At 37.8% G+C, this 21,049-nt stretch overlaps 1 protein-coding gene across 3 annotated transcripts in view; it reads right to left on the reverse strand.

Annotated features, from left to right (window-relative positions):
• Positions 1 to 927: 927 nt before the first annotated feature.
• Positions 928 to 21,049, reverse strand: part of LOC146005335 (uncharacterized) — a 159,685-nt gene continuing 139,563 nt past the window's right edge. For 2 of the 3 annotated variants that reach the window (XR_014444008.1, XR_014444009.1), the window contains one exon: positions 928 to 1,456. Coding sequence is in view for 1 of the 3 variants with exons in the window: in XM_083144505.1 (XP_083000631.1) it covers positions 1,277 to 1,456; positions 7,830 to 8,183 (534 nt within the window). In the remaining 2 variants the exon portion in view is untranslated. Of the gene's footprint in view, positions 1,457 to 7,829; positions 8,876 to 21,049 lie in introns of those variants that run through there. The other variant, XM_083144505.1, reaches the window with a different exon arrangement.

Genomic DNA, 21,049 nt, shown 5'->3' on the forward strand with positions numbered 1-21,049 from the left:
TCGCTAATAGCGTATCTAACGACGGGGCGCCCATAAACCCACTACTTCCAAGTAACAGATGCAAAGCGAATTTCTTCTTCTTCCTTTGTCCCTTGCACGAGCTGTTTCGGAAGCAGTCAGTGTTGCCCAATCCACAGTACCAAAATAACCAATGCAAGTAAACTGTTAATGCTTCTTGCTTGAAAATGTGCTACATTCAACAAATTCCATTCATAAAGCAGATAAAAATGGTGAAAAGAAAGGAGTCTATTAAAAGTACATACTTTACTTCCAGAATAAAGAATCTTACATTGTAATACGTTGCCACAATATTATGTAGGGTCTATAACTTTAGAATCCTATAGTTGAGTAAATATAAACTTGAAAAATCAAATACATATGATTTAGTCGTAAAATTATACGAAACAGTTGTACAGTGGGATCCATGAGTTGTGTAAATTGTCCATCACCATGTTCCTGCACTTTATTTGACCCAATAAAAGCTTCAAGAATTAAAAGAAAACCCAAAACAAGCTGCTGACAACTTCTGCACCAGCATACATAAAAATCCATTGCTTAAAACACGTAAAATGTAAGAGAAAAATTATTGAAAGTAGTCATGGGCAATTTTCCGAGCAATTCTAGTGGATCCCACTGTACATGTGACATTCACTGTGTTCAGAAATGTAGTACGAATTAAAAAAATGTTTAATAGCATGACTTTTTTTACAATGGATAAGGCAGGAAATATGCTTGTGTAATCCATAATTTTCTAACCATACCATGACATAAAGTGTTTCCGACAATTTTGTACAAAGACCAATTTAGGAACACTTTTTGTGCTAACTTGACCTTTAAAGTCCTTCAAAAATATGTTTATATTTTCAGTTTTAAAATTGTGGATAAATTCTGAAAGAGTTATGTAAGTATGTGCAAGCAGGCTCGAGGTTTTTAATACTATATGTTGATAAAGATGACATTAGTTAGCAACATTGTAACGAAAGCTGCAGCTCATTCGTGTTCACAAAGGATGACGTAACTAGTTAAAGCCATACACTTTTAAGCACAAATGGATTAATGTTATGAGAGTCTTCAAGCCCCAAAGAGAGCAATAGCTTACTAGAGTGACACCACACTTGCGGTGGCGCTGCTCACTCTTATCAATGAGTTAGAAACCAAAAGTGCTTTCACCGTAACGTGGCTGGAAAATAAGTCTTCACTTTTCCCCGGTGCTCGACGAAACACGAGGATTTCATTCACTCATTCGAAGCTACAAGTCCTTGAAAGCAATTCTTCTTCAAAACGTGGGAAATCCAGTGAGTAGATCGATGCAACGTTGTATTCTAGCGCTTGTGAGAAACGAGCGTCTTTCTTCTTCTTCTTCTCTCTTGTTGTCTTCTTCATTAACTGCGTGCATGAAGCTCGCAACATCGAGTTGAGAGGAAGCGTGCGTGGAGCATCTTTTAGGGGAGGAAACCTGCAATTAAAAGACAAAAACTGTGACATCCATTCCCAAACTCATTAAGCAGCAATTAAGCCCTATTGACAGCAGTGTCGTAGTTTCGATTCGAGGCACTTTGAGACACAGACACGTAGTAGCAGAGCAGAAAATTGTATCCACTCACCATGTTTCAATTGCAAGCCACAAAATATGGCATACATGTAAAGGCAACATGGTGGCGAGCGTACTATGCTTCCATTAATGATATTAATTCGATTTGATTTGTGTTATTTAGCGTCGCTTTTCTGCCACTTTTGGGTAATCGCGACCATGAGGATGAGTGATGATGAAATTGATGAAGGGTTTCTCACAAAGAACACGCATGGCCACGCCGAGATTCGAACTCAGGACCGCTGGCGTCGTAGCGGGCTGTGCTAACCACTCCGCAACGGAGGTCAGCTAATTCTATTAATTCGAAATGCATTTCAACCCCATCTTTTCGACACTCAAGCAAAACTTAGGTCCATTTATAATTTCTATTCCTGAAAATTAGACTTGATATTTATCCCTAAAACTTGCCACTTGTAGTGGTGTACATTTCGTCGTGAGAGAACCAGAGTGACGTAACTCAAATTTATCAAATTTACGTGAAAGAGGAAATGTATTAGGAATGTGTCTGCCTCTTGAAAAGAATCAGTAAAGTGGACATACGTGACTCCACCTTACTGCTAAGGATTGTAAGTGGGGTTATGTCAATCTGACTGCAGAGTTTATTTAAACAATACCGAAATCCGTATTTTTGGAATTACGTTCCTCTAGATCTCATACTGAATGGGCCAATGAGCCGCTTAGGAATATCGGTGGTATAGTGATGGTAGATAACAAGATGAGACCCTTCGAGATGAAACGAAGACTTACTGTTCGAGATACTGGTATGATATTAGAAAAATGTACAGTGGGATCCACTAGTATTGCTCGGCAAATTGTCCATGACTATTTCCATTAATTTCTCTCTTACATTCTATGTGTTTTTAAGCGATAGATTTTCATGTATGCTGGTGCAGAAGTTGTCAACAGCTTCTTTTGAGTTTTCTTTGTATTCTTGAAGCTCTTATTGGGTCAAATAGAGTGCACGAACATGGCGATGGACAATTTGAACGGTAATACTCATGGATCCCACTGTACATAAACCAAACTCGTATATTACTAAGTGACGTCTTCAAACATAGACATGATCGGCACTTTTCTCGTCTCCGTAGCATTATTAGTCAATAAAATCAATTGCTTACTAAGAAATACAATATTTTTGCTTCTTTGAAGAAACATGAATGTGCAGAATATCCTTCTACCAATATACCGGGATTCTCTCACTGTTCCAGCTAAACCTCTTTTTGCGTGGATGATGTTTTTCTGAACAAAAGGTAAGAAACAGGATTCTATTTTTTACTATACATTTGGGAGTTAACTGAGGCACCCTTTTCCCTCGGTAAACCAAGGCTTGTTTCCATCCGAGCCACGAATGATTTTTATTAGCCATTTATGATTACTATGAATGTAAAAATAGAGGCAAGAAGCGTTCAAAAATTCTCTCATTCGAAACCCTACGTCAGATGGGAGGTAGATCGATCAAACGAATCAGCCACTTACCGGTAATTCTGCTGTTCAGTAATAACTTGTAACAGTAATTGAACTCGTAAGATCAGTTTCTTTATCACATTAAAAATACTCTGTGACTACTTTTTTTCTTTCACAGTAAATAATATGCCAAAAGTAAAATATTACCTTTTCATTAATGAGATTAAACATGATTGATTGACTGGTTCCCAAAAATTTCTTACGAAGTTTAGAAAAATCCGATAGGTGGCTCTAGTAAAAATCGCATACGCAGAAAGCACATGCATTATAGTTTCCATCCTTACTTAGTACAGTGGGGATCCATTAGTACTGATCGGTAAATTGTCCATAACTATTTTCATTAATTGTTTTCTCTTACCTCCTATGTGTTTTTAAGCGATAGATTTTTAAGTATGCTTGTGCAGAAGTTGTCAACAGCTTGTTTTGAGTTTTCTTTCAATTCTTGGAGCTCTTGTTGGGTCAAATGAAGTGCACGAACATGGTGATGGACAATTTGCACGGTAATACTCATGGATCCCACTGTACGTGGCTTGATCAGTGATGTTACCTGTAACACAAAATTTAAGGTTCGAAATTTATGCCAATCTGTTCATGAAATTTGATCAACTCGTATGTTGACAATTCTTACGAGTATTGTGAAACTAAAATCACGTATTCAGATTGCTGTTACTTTCAGCTATTAAAAGTAACATAGCCATGAAACATAATGAACTAAGTAATCTAGTGTCTTAAGGATAATCTTGCATAGATTTCACGTTTTCCCATTCAACTATTCACTCTAATAATCTTCGTTTAAAAGATTCTTATAAATGGAAGTGTTGCCAAGTACTATAACAGTGGGAATGAACCAAAAATTCTCGGTTTATTTGTCAGTGGAACTGAGAATATGTGATAAAATGTATGATTCTGTGATGAAGTGTTTTATGCATTTTTATCAATTCATGATGATATTACATTGAACTTTTACCGTCCCTCGTTCAGAAACAAGACGTTGTGTATATTTTGTGAAACATTTAAGTGATGTTTGTAGTTTGTACGTGAACTGAACTTAGCAGCCCCCCAGAAACAAATATAATAGTTTATCTCGCACACTACACGTAAGTGCACATTAAAGCCACTGTTAGGAAAGTGGAGGTGGTTAAGAGTTCATATCATAACAGTAAGAGAATACGAAAAGGCGGTGCTGAGGGGACAGCCCCTCCAGAAATTTTCAGAAAAATTAATATTGCCAAATGATAACCTGGAAAAATCAGTGGTAAAACTAATTAAACTATGGCAACTTACGAAATATTTTATTGTACGCGTTCTGACTTGTAGACACATGTGGCACGATGCTATCTTTGAGAATGTTTTGCTCTCTTCTCTATCGTACACCTGGTACACATGATCTGCATTGTTGATGCGTTTCACAGTACCATACACTGCCCTCTTCCATTTGTATATTTTGGATTTTCGTTCCAGTCCCGCATTCTCGCGACAAAAAACAACTCATGACCCAACTCACCCATAAATACCGCGCTTTCAACACTATTGCCTGTGAAGACGAGAGAAATGCATGCAGCTTAATAGCTATCTATCATTGCCAAATCTAATTGGACTTTACGTGCATTAAAAAAATGCAACATAATTCATAATTGTTAAAGTATATAAGTATAAAGGTAAATACAACATAAGATTCAATTAATCCAGTTATGTTGTCGAAACCAAGGAAAACTAACTTAAGGAGTACATTTCGCAGCAGAACTGTCCAAATTTCAAACAATTTGCAGCTCTATCTGCTTTGTTGCACTTTTCTTTTTTGGTACTAACCAGCAAAAGGTGAAGTATTTTTATTAGGGGCGTGGCCTACTGAAACAGAGCTCCCTGTCGACTGTTCCTCCGGGGGGGGGGGGAGACAGGGGGCTTTGTCAATTTTATCCTCTTCGTCGCTATTTGCCCTGAGAAATAAAGGAGCGCGGAAAAACTTTTTAAAAATACAAATTTATATTTGAGAATATGATTAGGAACGAGCCGATATCCATATCGATATTCTCACCGATTCGCACCGATGCTTGAAAATTGTAAGTATTAATTGTTGTTAAAAATATTGATTATTATTAGTGGGTGACTATTCCACTCCAATTATAAGCATCAAATTATGTTTTAAAATATTAAAAAATTACGTCAGATTATAAAGATACCTGTTATGTAATCACAAAATACAGTTTAGTCACGTAATATTGATGCAAAACCAATGGAAACTTCAAATTTTGCATAACTTACCGGAAAATTAGACTCAGCGAAAGTGTCGCGCGATATTTTTGCGTACCTCGTGAACGATCAAAAATCATCGACCGGCATCAGTAAATAAAATCCAACTTTCCGCCACCGAAACCACTGGTATCGGCATCAACTCATTTCTAAATACCGGGTGTTTCATAAATAATTGATGGGTTCCAAAAATATATTGCAAGTAAACTATTGAACTTACGTTAATGAAACCAGTCTAGAACGATCGAGGAACGAAAACGGTTTGTGTATGTATGTTTTGTTAAGCTGAGAGTTCACATCCCTACCGCTAGGCGACACTCAAATCACCCACATCACTCTCAGTGTTTTGTGCAATGTTTTGGTCCCCAAGATCACCGGATCTTACACCGTGTGACTTTTTTGTGGAGTTTAGTCGTCTCACCCATCTTAAAGATAGCGTAACCTCTTTGCACTGTTTTTGCATGCAGCGATAACGCACATATACTTACTCAAGTAACCAATCTTTATTATTTATATATATATATATATATATATATATATATATAACCCTCGACTTAACAGTTCGTTCACACCATTTGATTCCACGAACCATTAATCATGTGGCGAATTCTTTACCGCGCTCGCAACGACATCTATACAGAACAACAAAGAACGGTCGGGAATACAATTAGCGTAATTCAGCAACACTTTAATTACACATTGTTATGCAAGAGAAAATAACCGCACTTATCCAAATGCAATTTTTCAAGTAAACTGTAACGTGTAAGTACCTTTGTATTAAAAATTACTGCTACAAGACACACATAAGTACGCCAATTACGGTGTCTCAACTCTGTGTTCTTCTTTTTTTTAAAGCCTCGATGTTCTGTGTAGATAGTGAAACTGAGAATCTGGAACCAAACGCACTTCCAAGCGGAAAATTACTGAAAAGGGGTCTTACTTTTGACGTACACCATGGCATTTGCGTACATGTGTGCTTTTCGCAACAAAAGAAGATCTAAACCGTATAGCGTGAAGCATGTAATTTGTGATAATTTGGTTAAGTAAACGATATATAACCTGTAAGTAAAGGGGGGGACATAACGGTAAATGTAATAAAAGTGCCCTTGAGTTTAGCAGTTTTCATAAGTTATTTTTTGTCGGTTCCGTTTCGTCGTTCAAAGTGAACGCTTTAGGATCGCTCTCCAACAGTGGCGACGCTAAAGAGGGACAGCGTGGGCCAGGGCCACATCAGGAAAGCAGCTGGCCTTTCCGTAACCCCACTAGTACCCCGTCCTTCCCAGCTTGCAGGAAACAATAATTTAACTATGTGGTATTCCGTTGTCACGGGTGGGAGCCCAGACTACATATTTAACATTAATATAACTATTCTACTGATAGTCAAGCAAAATATTTCTTCCAGTTTCTGTGCAATGAACTATACAATTTTTGTGTCACGGGTGGGACAAATCAAAACCACCCCCGGGTTCGAGTCCTGGTCGAGCCTACATTTTTCGCTGGAAATTCTACGTAGCACATCTTCTGTGTGTGCCAAATCTTTATGTAATTATCATGGCTGTTCAGTGTTAGTTGCATAAGAGAACTAAAAGAAAATTTGAAAATATTGTCATGAGTGTTCGTCGGATCATAATATTGCAACTTTGCAATTGTGCACTTGTGCTTGTTAGATGTAACACTCCAACAGCATTTCGGATGTCCTCTTTATTCCACATTTTCGAATCTGTCCCACCTAAAAAAAAAAAATCAGGGTATGGGCCTGAAAAATGGTATAGCAGAATTTTACTATTATTTTGCCAAGTTTGATGAGTCGGTAGAACAAATAGAGCAACCTGTTTCTTGTTAGAATAATATAAAAATAAGTGAATGTTTGTAGTGAACGAATTTCTTTTTATATTCAGTTAGCAACCTGAATAAATCCGAATTCTATTATCATAATTTATTGGTTGGAGACTGTCTACGTATCAGTGTATACGAAGTTAGCAAGCCAAAATACATATTGTCAATTATTTCACGATTCAACCATCTTATAACATGTTTGTAACAATTTTTAACTTATGAAATATTTTGAGAAGTGTTAATGTCAGCGATGCTTACACGAATCTTGTAAAGATTGTTCTCTGCATGTTTCGTGGCGTTTATACGGAAATTTAATGCGTTTCGAACTTGAATTATTGGATTATACAAATACAGAAACTTACATGAAGTTAACAAGAAATCGTTGTTTCTAATGCAGATCACATACAGTGGCATGGACTTAGCTCAAAATAAGCCACTCAAGGAACTACGTGACACTTTTTTTTAATTCGTCGTCATAACAGGTTTTGGATCAGTTCCTTTATTATTTTACTGAAATATCTTTATTTATTATTATAAATAATTACATGATATTCTATGGCATTACATAATTTTGTTATTCCTCCCGCAACTGTCGCACGGAGGAGAAATCTGTGTTGTTCGCAAGACGGCACAAAAAACGAACACAAACGAGAAACATATAACCAATTCAGATGGCAGATAACAGTACCTGGAGGATCTGAAGTCTGACATCTGAGTCTTCAACGCGGTGGATGGCCTGTAGTCCTTCCACCAATATGCGTAATGGCTGGAGTAGAGCTGGATTCAGCAGTATGTTTAACAGCCGACGTAGTACGTATAAGTTGTCGGCTCCCTGTGGTTGCGGTCTCGATGTGTGATTGGCTGGGAGAAGGCGCAGCCGGAGTTGGTCTATTTTCTGGCTTGCGTGGTGGAATGGCGCTCTGCGTTGAAGTCGTAGCTGAGGCTTGGATATTTTCTTCTTCTCCTTGTTATTCCGGGTTGACTTCGTTGGGCCTGTAGCACGGGAAGCTTGCAGTAGCCTACTCGTTGGTTCACTGAGCATCCCTTGTAATTGGATGTGTGTGCACCTGAACAGTTCACGCACTTTGCTGGTATGTCTGGAGTGCGCTGTAGGCAATCTGTTTTCCAATGAGCCTCAGAGCATTTAACGCTCCTGGGGTTCATGTGGCAAAAACGCTGACCGTGGCCGAAGCGCTGGCAGCGATGGCACTGAAGAACTTGTTGAGGTCTGAGTTTTTCCACTGTGATTTTAAAAGCACTGATGGAGTCGATTTTGTATACGTCCGATGAAGGTCTTGCCGTCTCGGAGACGAGTTCGACTTGTCGTATTGTTGCGACGACTAGTGGGAGTTTGGTTTCCCTGTAGTCTGGAACCGACGAAGCTTTTGTGAAGATGGTAGTTTGTCCTTTATGAAGACGACGAACATTTTCCACCTGGAAGCCGAAGTTTTGTAGGGCATTGTAGATTCGTTCTTCTGAGTAATCCAAAGGAACGTGTCGAATCACGACCTTTCCGTAGTATAGTTCTTTGCTGCTGATCCTGCGGCTATGTGCTTCACGCCACTCGGTCCTTGTAGGAACTGCCAAACTTTATTGAAGTCAGAAGCGTTTTTGCATATAACCTTGACTTGGTTATACAGCACGACGAATGTTGGGTACGTATTTGTAACCTTTCGTATCTTGGCAACGTAATGTGCGCAACGAGTGGTTCGGACGAAAATTGGTCGGACGTACTTGCCCATGCAGAATGGTGTCTCATCGTATCGTTGGAAACCATACGGTGTTGACGAACAATGGCCTTCTGGAGCTTCACTCCACGACGTACTCTCCCTGAGGCGTTTCGCCCTCGTTCCGGGCGACGAAGTTTGGGACATCCTGTCCCTATCTGGTCCGAGGGCGGGGGTGGGGGGGTGACACTAGTATTAGTAGTAATTTTCAATTGGTTGTCGTTAGGGCCGTTTTTATAGTCGGTTTTTCGGTACACGGCACTTCGTATCGTGGCAAAATGTCTTATTTCATTGGTTCGTGCGGCTTCACTCGCCAGTGCGATTAGCACGTGACAATTCGACCAGAACGAGAAAACAATGAAAGTAATTTACTTCACTCGTTAATTAAAACAAGACGGATAACTGTTACATCGCAATTACCAGTTTAGGTGCGACATCCCTCGCTTGATCGTTGACATGGGACTTCCGACAAACATTTTTTTCTCTTTAACCTGCGCTGGGTTCCTTTCCACCTAGCGAAAACGATCTTTCGTGCATGATGGGAACATGGCTCTTCCGGTGCTGGTACAAGTTTACAACACTCCTCTTGGCAAGCATTCGCAGCAAGTGGTACAAGGGGAATCCGCCGTTTCGTGTGGACTCCGCTTGTAATCGCTTCACTCTGCGGAGCGATTCTTTCATAGAGTCACGTGACTTCTGTTTCCGGGGATGGAATTCCGTTCAGTGACTCTTAAAAATACAGAGCAGAAATTTGTTTTTCGACATGGTGAAAGGTAGGCGCAAGGATCAATGTACTACATTTTCCTGACGGTTTGCGCATGAACCTACATAACGTTTTGGATACACTGTTGAGCTCTGGTCAGCAAAGTTCCGGTTTCGGTCGCGATGTCGCTAGTTTACGTTTTATGTAGGTGAGTTGAGGACTAAAAGTGGTAAACGCTGTAAGTGCCAAAAGCGAAAGTGTTGGGAAATCTCATCGTTCCGCACATCAACCCGTAAGAACGTGCACACTAGTGACCTCTTTACACGCCCTTTGAACTACTTAGAGGGCTACCAGCCACATTTCACGTTTACCACATTATAAAGCATGGCTCATTTCACAGTTTAACGTGGAAAACTGTGTTTGAATTATTGTAGCACTTACACCGTTTACCAATTTTAGTCTTCAGTTCAAGAACTTGCACAAAGCGATAATTCAGTTCTTCTCAGCCAAGGCTTTAATTCAACGTGTAAATTTACGGATATGCCGAACAATAATTGCATAAAACTATTCAAATTATGATACTATTATTTCGCACAAAATCATGAGCCTGTGTGTGTGATGTCATGAAATCATGTTCGTTAATATTTCGTACTGACTCCCTGTATAAATCATCCCATCGTCCGTCTTATCTTTTCTTCATAATTAGGACCTGGACCTACATAGCTTTTTGACTGTTACGCTGTTGTCAGCGCATAGTTTCGGTTTTTGCCACAGTGTCGCTAGTGCACGTTCATTTGGCGTTTACAATTTTCTTGATGGTTTGAAACATTACCTAAAGGAAGGGTCCTGAACATTTCATTCCAGTGGACATTCTTTGTGTGATTACTGTATTTAGGCCAGGATAAAGTTGATTCTTGTCAATAATTGTCTGAAATTATAATCTATAATCTCCCCTCGTTTAAATAACTCATAACGATATTAATACCATTCCAAAGATAATTGTTCCCTGTTTAATGATTGTCTAATAACTGTGAACGCTATGTAGCTATCTTAAGTTACATCATCACAACTATGATTTGTGGACACTTTTGTAGTTATAGCCATTTTCTTACCGATTCCAAGTTATTATTTTTAGCGAATAAATGTACACATTTAAGCTACAGTAACATTTATAAAACATTTTTTTTTTAATTCAGCTTTGTACTTTTTATAACTTTAGATGACTGTCTTAAATTATGTGTTCCACACATGTAATCACTAATAAGAGTTCTGAAACAAATTTAATTTATAATTTGTACTTGGGGTCCGTTTCACGTTACCATACAAGTTATGGTATCGAGAAATGAGGACAGTAGAAAGAATGCCACCACACACACACACATCCACAGAACTGACTGTATTAAGGCGAAAAAGTAACAATCGATTCCGAACAAGATTAACAAGGGACTCTCTGTTGTCCTCGCCTCGTAATTGTTGCAGCGCAGGACATGTTTCGTAGCGTGTTGTATCCGTCGGACCCCCCAAACCCACCAACCCCTACTTCAGCACAGGATGGCGTGTATGTGTCTCGCAATTAAAACATTAAGTAAAAAGGGACGCGGGGGTTGTTATCTGTGATCAGGAGCCATTTGCAATTTCAGAGAGATCCGAGAAGGAGGGAGGCGGGGGTGACGCTCCAAGGGAGGGAAGAGGGGGAAAAAATTTTCACCACCGAGGAAATAAAAACCCCCGGGTACGGTACACAGGAAGTGAGGTAGCTGTAAACACGTTACTTCCGGTGGAAGGGCGGACAGGTGCGAGCTGTGATTGGCGATTGAACCGCTCGGTCGGAACGACGCAGTAATTGACAACACCGCGCGCGTGCATCGGAGAATTAGTGTAGCCATCTTGGTTCCCTTTTATCTATAATTTGGTTTCCACGCGTTTTGTACTTTCATCAGCGTTCTCACTTAATTGTCTCAACGCGTACGTGTCGCTTATTGCAGAATGGATCGTAGATCAATATAAAGGAGGAATGAGAGCCGACAGTACCGGGTGTACGAAAATAATATGTCTAAATTGGGATGGGCATGGCAAATTGTCCATGACTATATTCATTAACTTTTCTCTTGCATCCTACTTTCTATTAAGGTCTGGATTCTTACGTATGTTGGTGCAGCGATTGTCAACAGCTTGTTTGGCGCATTCTTTCAATCCATAAAGCTATCATAGCGTAAAATAGAGAATAAACATGGTGGTGGATTATTTACTTGGTAATATTTATGCACCCCATTGTACCGCTGTTTAAATCGAAACAAGAAGCCAAGCTCCAAAGAATAGAGGAAATAATTAGCCCATTTAGCACTTTGGATTCGGAAAAGAACTTCTAATATTGAAATAGACAGCTGTTTCACAAAGAAACTGAAACTTACGGAAATCATATTCGAAGCAAAGTCCTAGACTAAAAGTGTATTTTTAAAGTACTTCGGTTTCGATCGAAAATACTTCCTGCCGGCCTTCTTGGCGGAGTGGTTAGGATAGAACGCTACGATGCCAGAGATCCCGGGTTCGAATCTTGGTCTGGGCACGGGTGTTCTTTGTAATGTCCATCATATTATCACTTATCCTCATCTTCGCGTTTAGCCAAAAGTGGAAGAAATGTGAAGTGAAATAAACAAATGAAAATAGTTCCTCGACGATAGCGCTCCATGCGGTAGTAGACACTTGTATGTTATAAGCAAAATCTTCTATATGTGTCTGGAAGTGTTCCGTTATTCTGTAAAATCGAAAGTTCCAATTTGACTTGAACGGCTCTTGTACATTTCGAACGAAACTAAATCACACAACAGTAAAAAAATGATTTGATAGTATTAGAGAAACATATTTTGAATATTAATAACTACCATAAACAAATAATGTATGGTAGCCTTTACTATAGTACGTATCATAAAAAAATGCCTCTATGAGGGCATTAATACTACAAAAAAATGTCAACGAATGTTCCATCACCATGACCCAGTCTTCAAATTTTACCAAAAATTTCTTTCCGTAACAATTTAGTGTCAAAATCTAGTTATTTTCAGCGTATGGAGCTGGCAACTCTGAATAAACGGTAATAATTGACCACGTGATCAGAGCAATTAGAAGCGATCTGCTGCGATTAGCGTCACGATCTTTGGCTGTGCACCGAGGGCTCGCTTTCCGTTCGACTGCTGAGGGACAGGAACATATTCGGAAATAAGCAAACGTGCCCTTCTCTTATCATCAACCCTGGCTCTCATATCTTCGCTGATAAACGAATTAGGCCTTTGAGAGGGCTACCAACGGTTTTACAGCCGATTTAGCAAGTAGGTCTAATTGCAACCGCACCTGGTCTGCGCTTTCATCTGCCACTGCAAACTGTCCACTATTTCGTTTCCAAAAGCCATTGACAGAGAGCGTTCGTGATGCGGCTGAATTCAAGTTCATTGAACGAGTTTGAAACGGCTCGAACTGCATTCGTGCACTCAATAAAAGTTTTCCAACACTAATTCAACGGATATGAAGGAAAGTAATCTATTAAATTATAATACTACTAGCTCATTACCCGGCGTTGCCCGGGTATTTATTTATCCCAAAATAATGAATTCTAACTATAATGCAAAATGTAACTAATTTTATTTACAGATATTTAAAAGTATAAGTACAGTATAGAAATGTCATCGTGAATGTCACCAATTAGCGTAGCGACTCCGAAAACTATGGATTCGACACTAATGTAGGTCATTTTTGACATTTTATTTTTCACTCCCTCTCACCCCCCATCCCGATAGATGATGAACTTGTAGTTGAACGGTATTGAGAGTGTCACTATTCATCTTGTCGGCCCCGAAAACTATGGATTCCATACTAATATCGGTCGTTTTCGATTATTTTTACATGTCACCCCCTTCCCACCCCCACCCCTAACCCTAGGGGTGCCAGGGGTGTCGTACCCCCACAGTATTTCTTTGGAGATTGCAAGTGATACGTGTACCAAGTTTGATTGAAATCGCTCCAGGCGTTCGAGAGTTATGCCGGAACAAACATACATACATCCATTTTTATATATATAGACTCGCGTACTTTCGACGTGGCCCTTGGCCACGTCTTGTACGCTCGCATGCGTGACCTTCGGCCACGTTGTGGGCGCAATCATGTTATAGATGGGGTTCTTTATAGATGTTAATGACTTTGAAAATGTCTGCATGTTGTATTGGATGATGGGGAACATGTGTACAAGTTTGAAAAGTTTAGAAAGTAACTTTATGTGTGCATGGGCTCTAATAAATTACAAATATTCAAACTATTATTGTCTATTTTCTTCATAATGAACTGAGTAAGTAATAACCGTTTCAAGATAATTATTTGGATGTTTTGCATTTACGAAATAAATTGCGACACTAAATTGAAAATGTTATATTTACTTCTTTTGTCATTTTCACATTTTTGAACGTAATTGGATAATAACTGTTTTCCGTCATTCCCCTCAAATGCCTACCTTTCCTCTGTAATAAATTCTGATGCTCGCATTTTGAAATTCGAATAGTCAAGCATAATTCCCTTACAGTAGTTTTCGGGGTTGAAAATAAACATTCTTTAAGTTCCCTAGCAACGTCCGTTTCCATGGACAACAACAGGCACGGCAAGCTTTAAGGAATTGCATGTCATTATACCGACGTGGTTCGCTTATTTCGAAAGTTTTGAACGTAAATTTATGTGTGTATGCGCTGTAATATGTACAAATAATCAAAATATTATTGGTTTCTTTCTTAATAATAAGCTGGGTAAGTAATAACAGTTTCAGGATAGTTAGTTAGATGTTTTATGTAAACGAATTCAATAGCTACACTAAGTTCGAAAAGCAATATTTACGTCTTTTCTCATTTTCACATTTGTAAACGTAATTGAAAGATCATTGTTTTTATTTTATCTCTGTAATAAATTGTGACGCAAATACAAAGTCTAATACAAAGTCTAGTACATCTCAATTATCGTATAAACAATCATGGCAATCTCTAAATGAAGAATTGTTTGTCATGCCTTTAAACATGTAATTAAAACAAGCACGATTTAGATATTTACGCATTGAGTATAACAATATATACGTAATTGTATCTGGGCTGAAACTTCTTATTATGTAGATGTCACCCTTGTTTCAGGCACCTTTTCAAAACCATGAGTTCATTCATCTGTGTGCTATTGATCTGTGAGAAATATAATGTATCTCGACAATTAAGAATTGAAGGAAACAATGTGTGCTGCAAAAAATGCCCGTGGCAACGGTTGCTAAGGACGTGAAAATAGGGCATTTCACCCTTAAGGAAGGGCAAAGTGAGCGATTTCTTAATTTTCTCGGCCTTTTGGGACGATTTCATGGGGGGTCGTAATCGGACATTTTTCGCCTCCGGGGCTTCCTTCATGGAGAACATTTATGTCAGTGAGTCAGTCAGTCAGTGGTGGGATTGGGGCTTTATATATATTGGACTCGCGCACATTCGACGTGGCCTTTGGCCACGTCTCGTACGCTCGCCGACGTGGTTCGCTTATTTGAAAAGTTTGGAACGTAACATTACGTGTGTACGGGCTCTAATATTGTACAAATATTCAAAATATTATTGTGTATTTTCTTAATAATAAATTGAGTAAGTAATATCCGTTTCGAAATAGTTAACTAGATGTTTTATACATATGAATTCAATAGCGACACTAAATTGGAAGTGTGGTAAATAGCGGAAAAGTCTGTCTTGTGATGAATGGTGAAAAATGCAGTCAAATGGTAAGTGATAAAAATGGTAGTGAAGAAAATGAAGATTACAGTGACGTGAGAAAAGATGAAAAAGACAAGGAAGTGGAAAATGATAAAAGAGTTAATGTAAAACAAAAAGAACCATCTGCACGAACATCCGATAGAATAAGGAGTGTTCCGGGCAAATTTAAAGATGATTTTTTATTGTAAAATGTAAAAATGCAACAAATATTGTAAATGTTAAACCTAAGGAACAAGGTCTTACACCCAATAGTTTCTCTCAAATGAAAAAGAGAGTTATACAATGCAATATTGTGCATCTAAACATTCAAGGTATTACAGGCAAAGTGTTAGATTTAGAAATGCTCCTAACCGATGAATGTTTAGATGCACATGTACTGTGTGTTACTGAGCACTGGCTGTCCAAAGATGAAATTACTTACCTTCAAATTCCAAATTTCCACCTAGCTAGTTTCTCATCAAGGTCTCTAATAAAACGAGGGGGAACAGGCATATTTACAAAAAATGATATAATTGCCAAACAAATTGTCCCCAAAACTGTGAGACCTATAGAAAAACATTTTGAAGTTAGTGTTGTACGTCTTGCACAATACAATTTAATAATAGTATGTTGCTACAGAACGCCTGATGCAGACTATACAATATTCATAAAAAATCTGTCAGTATTGTTAGATGAATTAAAAAGTTATACATGTGAAATTTTGGTATGCGGGGACCTAAACATTGATTTTCTAAAAAATACAGGACGGAAACTGCACTTTGAAGCCACAATAAACACTTTTGGCCTAAAGCAAATTGTAACTACACCCACGCGCATAACGAAAGAGACACTCTCCCTCATAGACCACATGTTAATAAGTGTACACTCAAAAGAGTTTCAATGTGAAAACATATCAGTCCACTTCTCCGACCATGAAGCACAATTTTTATGTCTCACATGTAAAAGAGAAGCTACTGAATATCATAGAAAGCCACTAAAAATGCAGAAACGTAAATATGATGAAGGTTCTATACTCATGTTTATTGGAAAACTAAACAGCGAAAATTGGGAAGATATTTATAACTTACCTTCCACAAACGAAAAATTTAATCTCTTTCTGAACAAAATTATCTTGTTACACAATGAATGTTTTCCACCTAAACAAGTAAACATATCCACCGAGTGTAAACCATGGGTCACAAACGGAATCAGAATCTCAAGTAGAAAACTAAAAATGCTCCATTCTGAAAGTAAGGTGAATCCCAATCCATCTTTTCTGAAATATTACAAGAGGTATAAGCAAATATATAAAAATGTACTCCACCAATCAAAAATTAATCATAATGACCGTAAAATCAATAATTCAAACAATAAATGTAAAACAATGTGGGAAATTATAAGAAATGCATCAACAAAACACCAATCTTTAGGTAATAATATGGTGATATGCATTAATGGAAAAGAAGTCCAACATCCCCCTAATATTGCGAATGCTTTCAATGAGTATTTTGTAAATGCAGTTCCAAATAGAAGGAATGGGTTTATGGCTGCTCCAGAAGAATGTTCTACACACATAACAGTGAATGACAAATCCTTGTTCATTTCCCCCATTACTGAACAGGAATTAAAGATCATCTTCAGGCGTATAAAAAACAAACGATCTTCCGGCATTGATGAAATACCAGACTTCCTAATTAAGAAATGTTATAGTTCCCTATGTCAACCATTACTACATATAATAAACAATTCCATTGAACAGGGTATTTTCCCAGACAGGCTAAAAATAGCTGTTGTTAAACCATTACTGAAGAAAAATGACCCAAAGGATTTATCAAATTACAGGCCCATTTCCCAACTCTCAGTCTTCTCAAAAATTATTGAACATGTAATAATGATGAGAGTAGAAAATTTCTGTAGTAAACACTCAATCTTAAGCTTGTCGCAGCATGGTTTTAGGTCCGAACGAAGCACAAAAACAGCGTTAGCAGACTTAGTAGAATGTGTCACACAATCTCTGAATAATTGTAATCACACGGTAGGAGTCTTTTGTGACCTATCAAAAGCTTTCGATTCTGTAAATCACGAGATATTGCTGTGGAAACTTCAAAAACTTGGTATTCGTGGACTACCACAGAAGTGGTTTCAATCTTATCTTACCAATAGAAAGCAAATTGTAGAAATCGCTCACACCACAGCAAAAGGATACGTAACACATCAACACTCCACCATGAAAAGTGTAACATGTGGGGTGCCTCAGGGAAGTATTCTTGGCCCTCTTTTGTTTCTTATGTACATAAATGATTTACCAAATGCTATACCTGAGGCAAATGCAATATTATATGCTGATGATACAAATATTATAGTAACAGACACTTCCAAAGATGCTCTACAATCTAAGGCTAATAACGTATTAAACAAATTAGATGACTGGTTTTTAAATAATAATCTACTCCTCAACAGCAAAAAAACAAATTACATTACATTTTCTACAATCCAAACCAGAAACCAAATAAGCCTCAATCTAATATCTGGGAATACACAACTAGAGCCTAACAAAAATTCAAAATTTCTGGGTATCATTCTGGATGAACACCTTAGCTATACAGAACACATAAACACGCTACAATCAAAATTAAGTAGTGTGTGCTATGCCCTTCGAGAAATGGTAGACATCTCAAGCACCCAAACTGTAAAGTGCCTTTATATGGCAAACTTTGATGCTTTACTAAGATACGGTATTATGGTTTGGGGTAACAAGGGCCACTCCAATGTCCTTTTTATGCTTCAAAAAAGAGCTATAAGAATCATAGCTCGAGTAAAGAAAACTTATTCATGTAGAACTCTTTTCCGTAAACTTAATGTGTTAACTCTCCCCTGCATATACATTTATGAATGCTTAATTTATGTTAAGCAAAATATTTCCAACTTTGCCACAAATGAGGAAATACATGGCCTAAACACAAGAAATAAAGACAAACTTCACATAAAACACTGCCGCCTCAACTTATGTAAGAAAGGTCCCTTAAACTCTTCCATAGATCTCTACAATAAACTACCACAAGATGTGAGGAAAGAACCAAACTTGATGATATTCAAGCACAAGATAAAATCAATGCTTCTGAAGCATGTTTTTTATTCTATAGCTGAATACATGGAAGCGGCTTTTACATAAGACAAATGTACATAATGTAGTATAATCACATATTATTCTTGTAAAATTAAATGTCAAATGAAAGTGGGTAATTAGTATATCTTCTCATGTTATATTTTTTGTGATTTTGATATAATAGCAGAGTAAGACCCAATTTTTTACAATTTTTGGCTATATATTTTGTATTTGTAAAATCTATTAATGTACCTGTATTGTAATGTAAGTATTGACATGTCCTATATTACCATGTACTGTAATTTGTACACACCGGTAGTCCTTGGACGCAAATAAACTAAACTAAACTAAACTAAACATTTACTTCCGTTGACATTTTGAATGTAATTGAAAAATAATTGTTTTCCATCATTCACCTCAAATTCCTACCTCTCCTCTTTAATAAATTCTGACGCTCATATTTTGAAATTCGAAAAGTCTAGCATAATTCACTTTCAGTAGTTTTCGGGGTGAAAATAAACTTTCTTTAAGTTCCCTAGCAACGTCCGTTTCCATGGACAACAACAAGCACGGCAAGCTGTTAATAATTGTTTGTTATTATGCATCTAAATATTTTGATAAAACAACCACGATGTAGATAATAATTTTGCATTGAATTTACCAATATATACGTAATTGTATCTGGGCTGAAACTCCTTATTATGTAGATGTCACCCTTGTTTGATCCATCTTTTCAAAGCCAGGAGTTGATTCATCTGTGTGTTGTAGATCTGTGAGAAATATAATGCATCTCGACAATTAAGAATTGATGGAAACAATGTGTGCTGCAAAAAATGCCCGTGGCAACGGTTGCTAAGGACGTGAGAAAAGGGCATTTTCACCCTTAAGGAAGGGCCGATTGAGAGATTTTTGAATTTTCTCGGCTTTTTGGGACGATTTCATGGGGGGTCGTAATCGGGCGTTTTTCGCCTCCGGGGCTTCCTTCATGGAGAACATTTATGTCAGTGAGTGAGTGGTGGGATTGGGGCTATATATATATTTTGGATAAATTAATCTTCATAGATATTCCTTGAATATCTACAACAATCGCACCTGTATAAATTCTAGCTTGGGACTGTAGTACAGCAAATTATACTTATCCGAGTACAGGGGCTATTCATCGGAATTTTCGTGAATCTTTTGGCCAGCAGGAAATTTTACTTTTGATTTTGCAAAAAAAAGAAAATAATAATAACATGGAGTTAAGTAAATAACTCCATGTTACTCTACTTTACCGCTAGAAACAGTGGCTGACAATCCCTTCGAAAGACGGGTAGCGGGAGCTACAAAGCACCGACCCAACCCCTTCATATTTCAGGTAGGATGTATGACACTATCTTTTCAAATTCGCTATTTTGTCAAAATTGTACAGCTGGTGGTCACCAGGTACTTTTCATTTTCCATATCGTTTAAAAATTTCAAGTGATCCATTCTGTATGCGATTGTTAATACATAGTAAGCAGGAAGGTAATCTTTTTTTGATCAAAACGGAATTCGTTTTTGCATCTGCGACGATTGAATTGTCTGGTCCTCCTGACGTCAATATTCCTGAAGCTTTGTTAATGAGGATAATCTCAGCCTGATGTACTACTAGAAGTTAAAGATTAAAGAAACATGTCGTACCACGCTTTGTCATTGTGTGAGAAGTACTTTCTGTGCTTGTTAAATGTTTCTCGGGCGAGTTATCAATCTATTTGAACCCTTGCTCAGTACATAAATAAGATAGGCTTGATCCTTGCATCGCAATGAAACAGCAGTTCTCACCTTCTTGCAACAGAAAACAAGGTAGGTATAGCAAGGGAAAGAAGGAAGAACCAAAGAATAATAACTTCTTCTAGATTCAGCCCTCACCTTATACAACCATTATGCAGATGAACATGGTAAATCATGCAACAAGAAGCCACACATAGAGTGGTACAAAGTTGAACGGAAATGACGCAATCGTACTAAAAGAGGAAAACAACCTTTTTGTTTCACGTATCTTTTTTATACGTAACGCCAATTGAAACTATTTTACCACTTAACAATCGTGCATACATTGCCATAATTACCGGCTTTCGTGCCAAGGAACTACGCATAATTCAAGAGTAAATAAAGAACAGGAATTTGTGTCGGTTTTTAATTGCACTTTGCCACCAAATAGTCACGATCTTGAATAGCATACAAAGTGAGGCATATTTAGACTAATAATCCCCCCACGATTCCCTACGTCGAAGACATTACATTTCCAGCACATATTGAATAGCTGTACAGTGAGCCATTTTGTACGGCAAGAAAGGCACTTAATTAATTATTATGTACAATTGAAGCTGCTATCGTGGTATTTTTTGAAGATCATGTACTTGCACACTGTAGAGGCAGAATAATGAACGTATTTATTTGTACATTTCTCAGTTACTTACGATCTTGTTGCAGTACAAAATTGTGCCCATAACTGATGTTGCCCAGCATCTCAGTCAGGTACCTATTATTGGCTAAATTCTTTGTTGGCGGTTTAAGTTGTGAAGATTGTTACATACATTCTATCGCCATAGATTAAATGATGCTACATTGGAAATTGCATGTGATATGACGTAGGAATAATTG

Source organism: Lepisma saccharinum, chromosome 23 (assembly GCF_977018435.1).
Source record: "Lepisma saccharinum chromosome 23, izLepSacc3.1, whole genome shotgun sequence".
NCBI lineage: Eukaryota > Metazoa > Arthropoda > Insecta > Zygentoma > Lepismatidae > Lepisma > Lepisma saccharinum.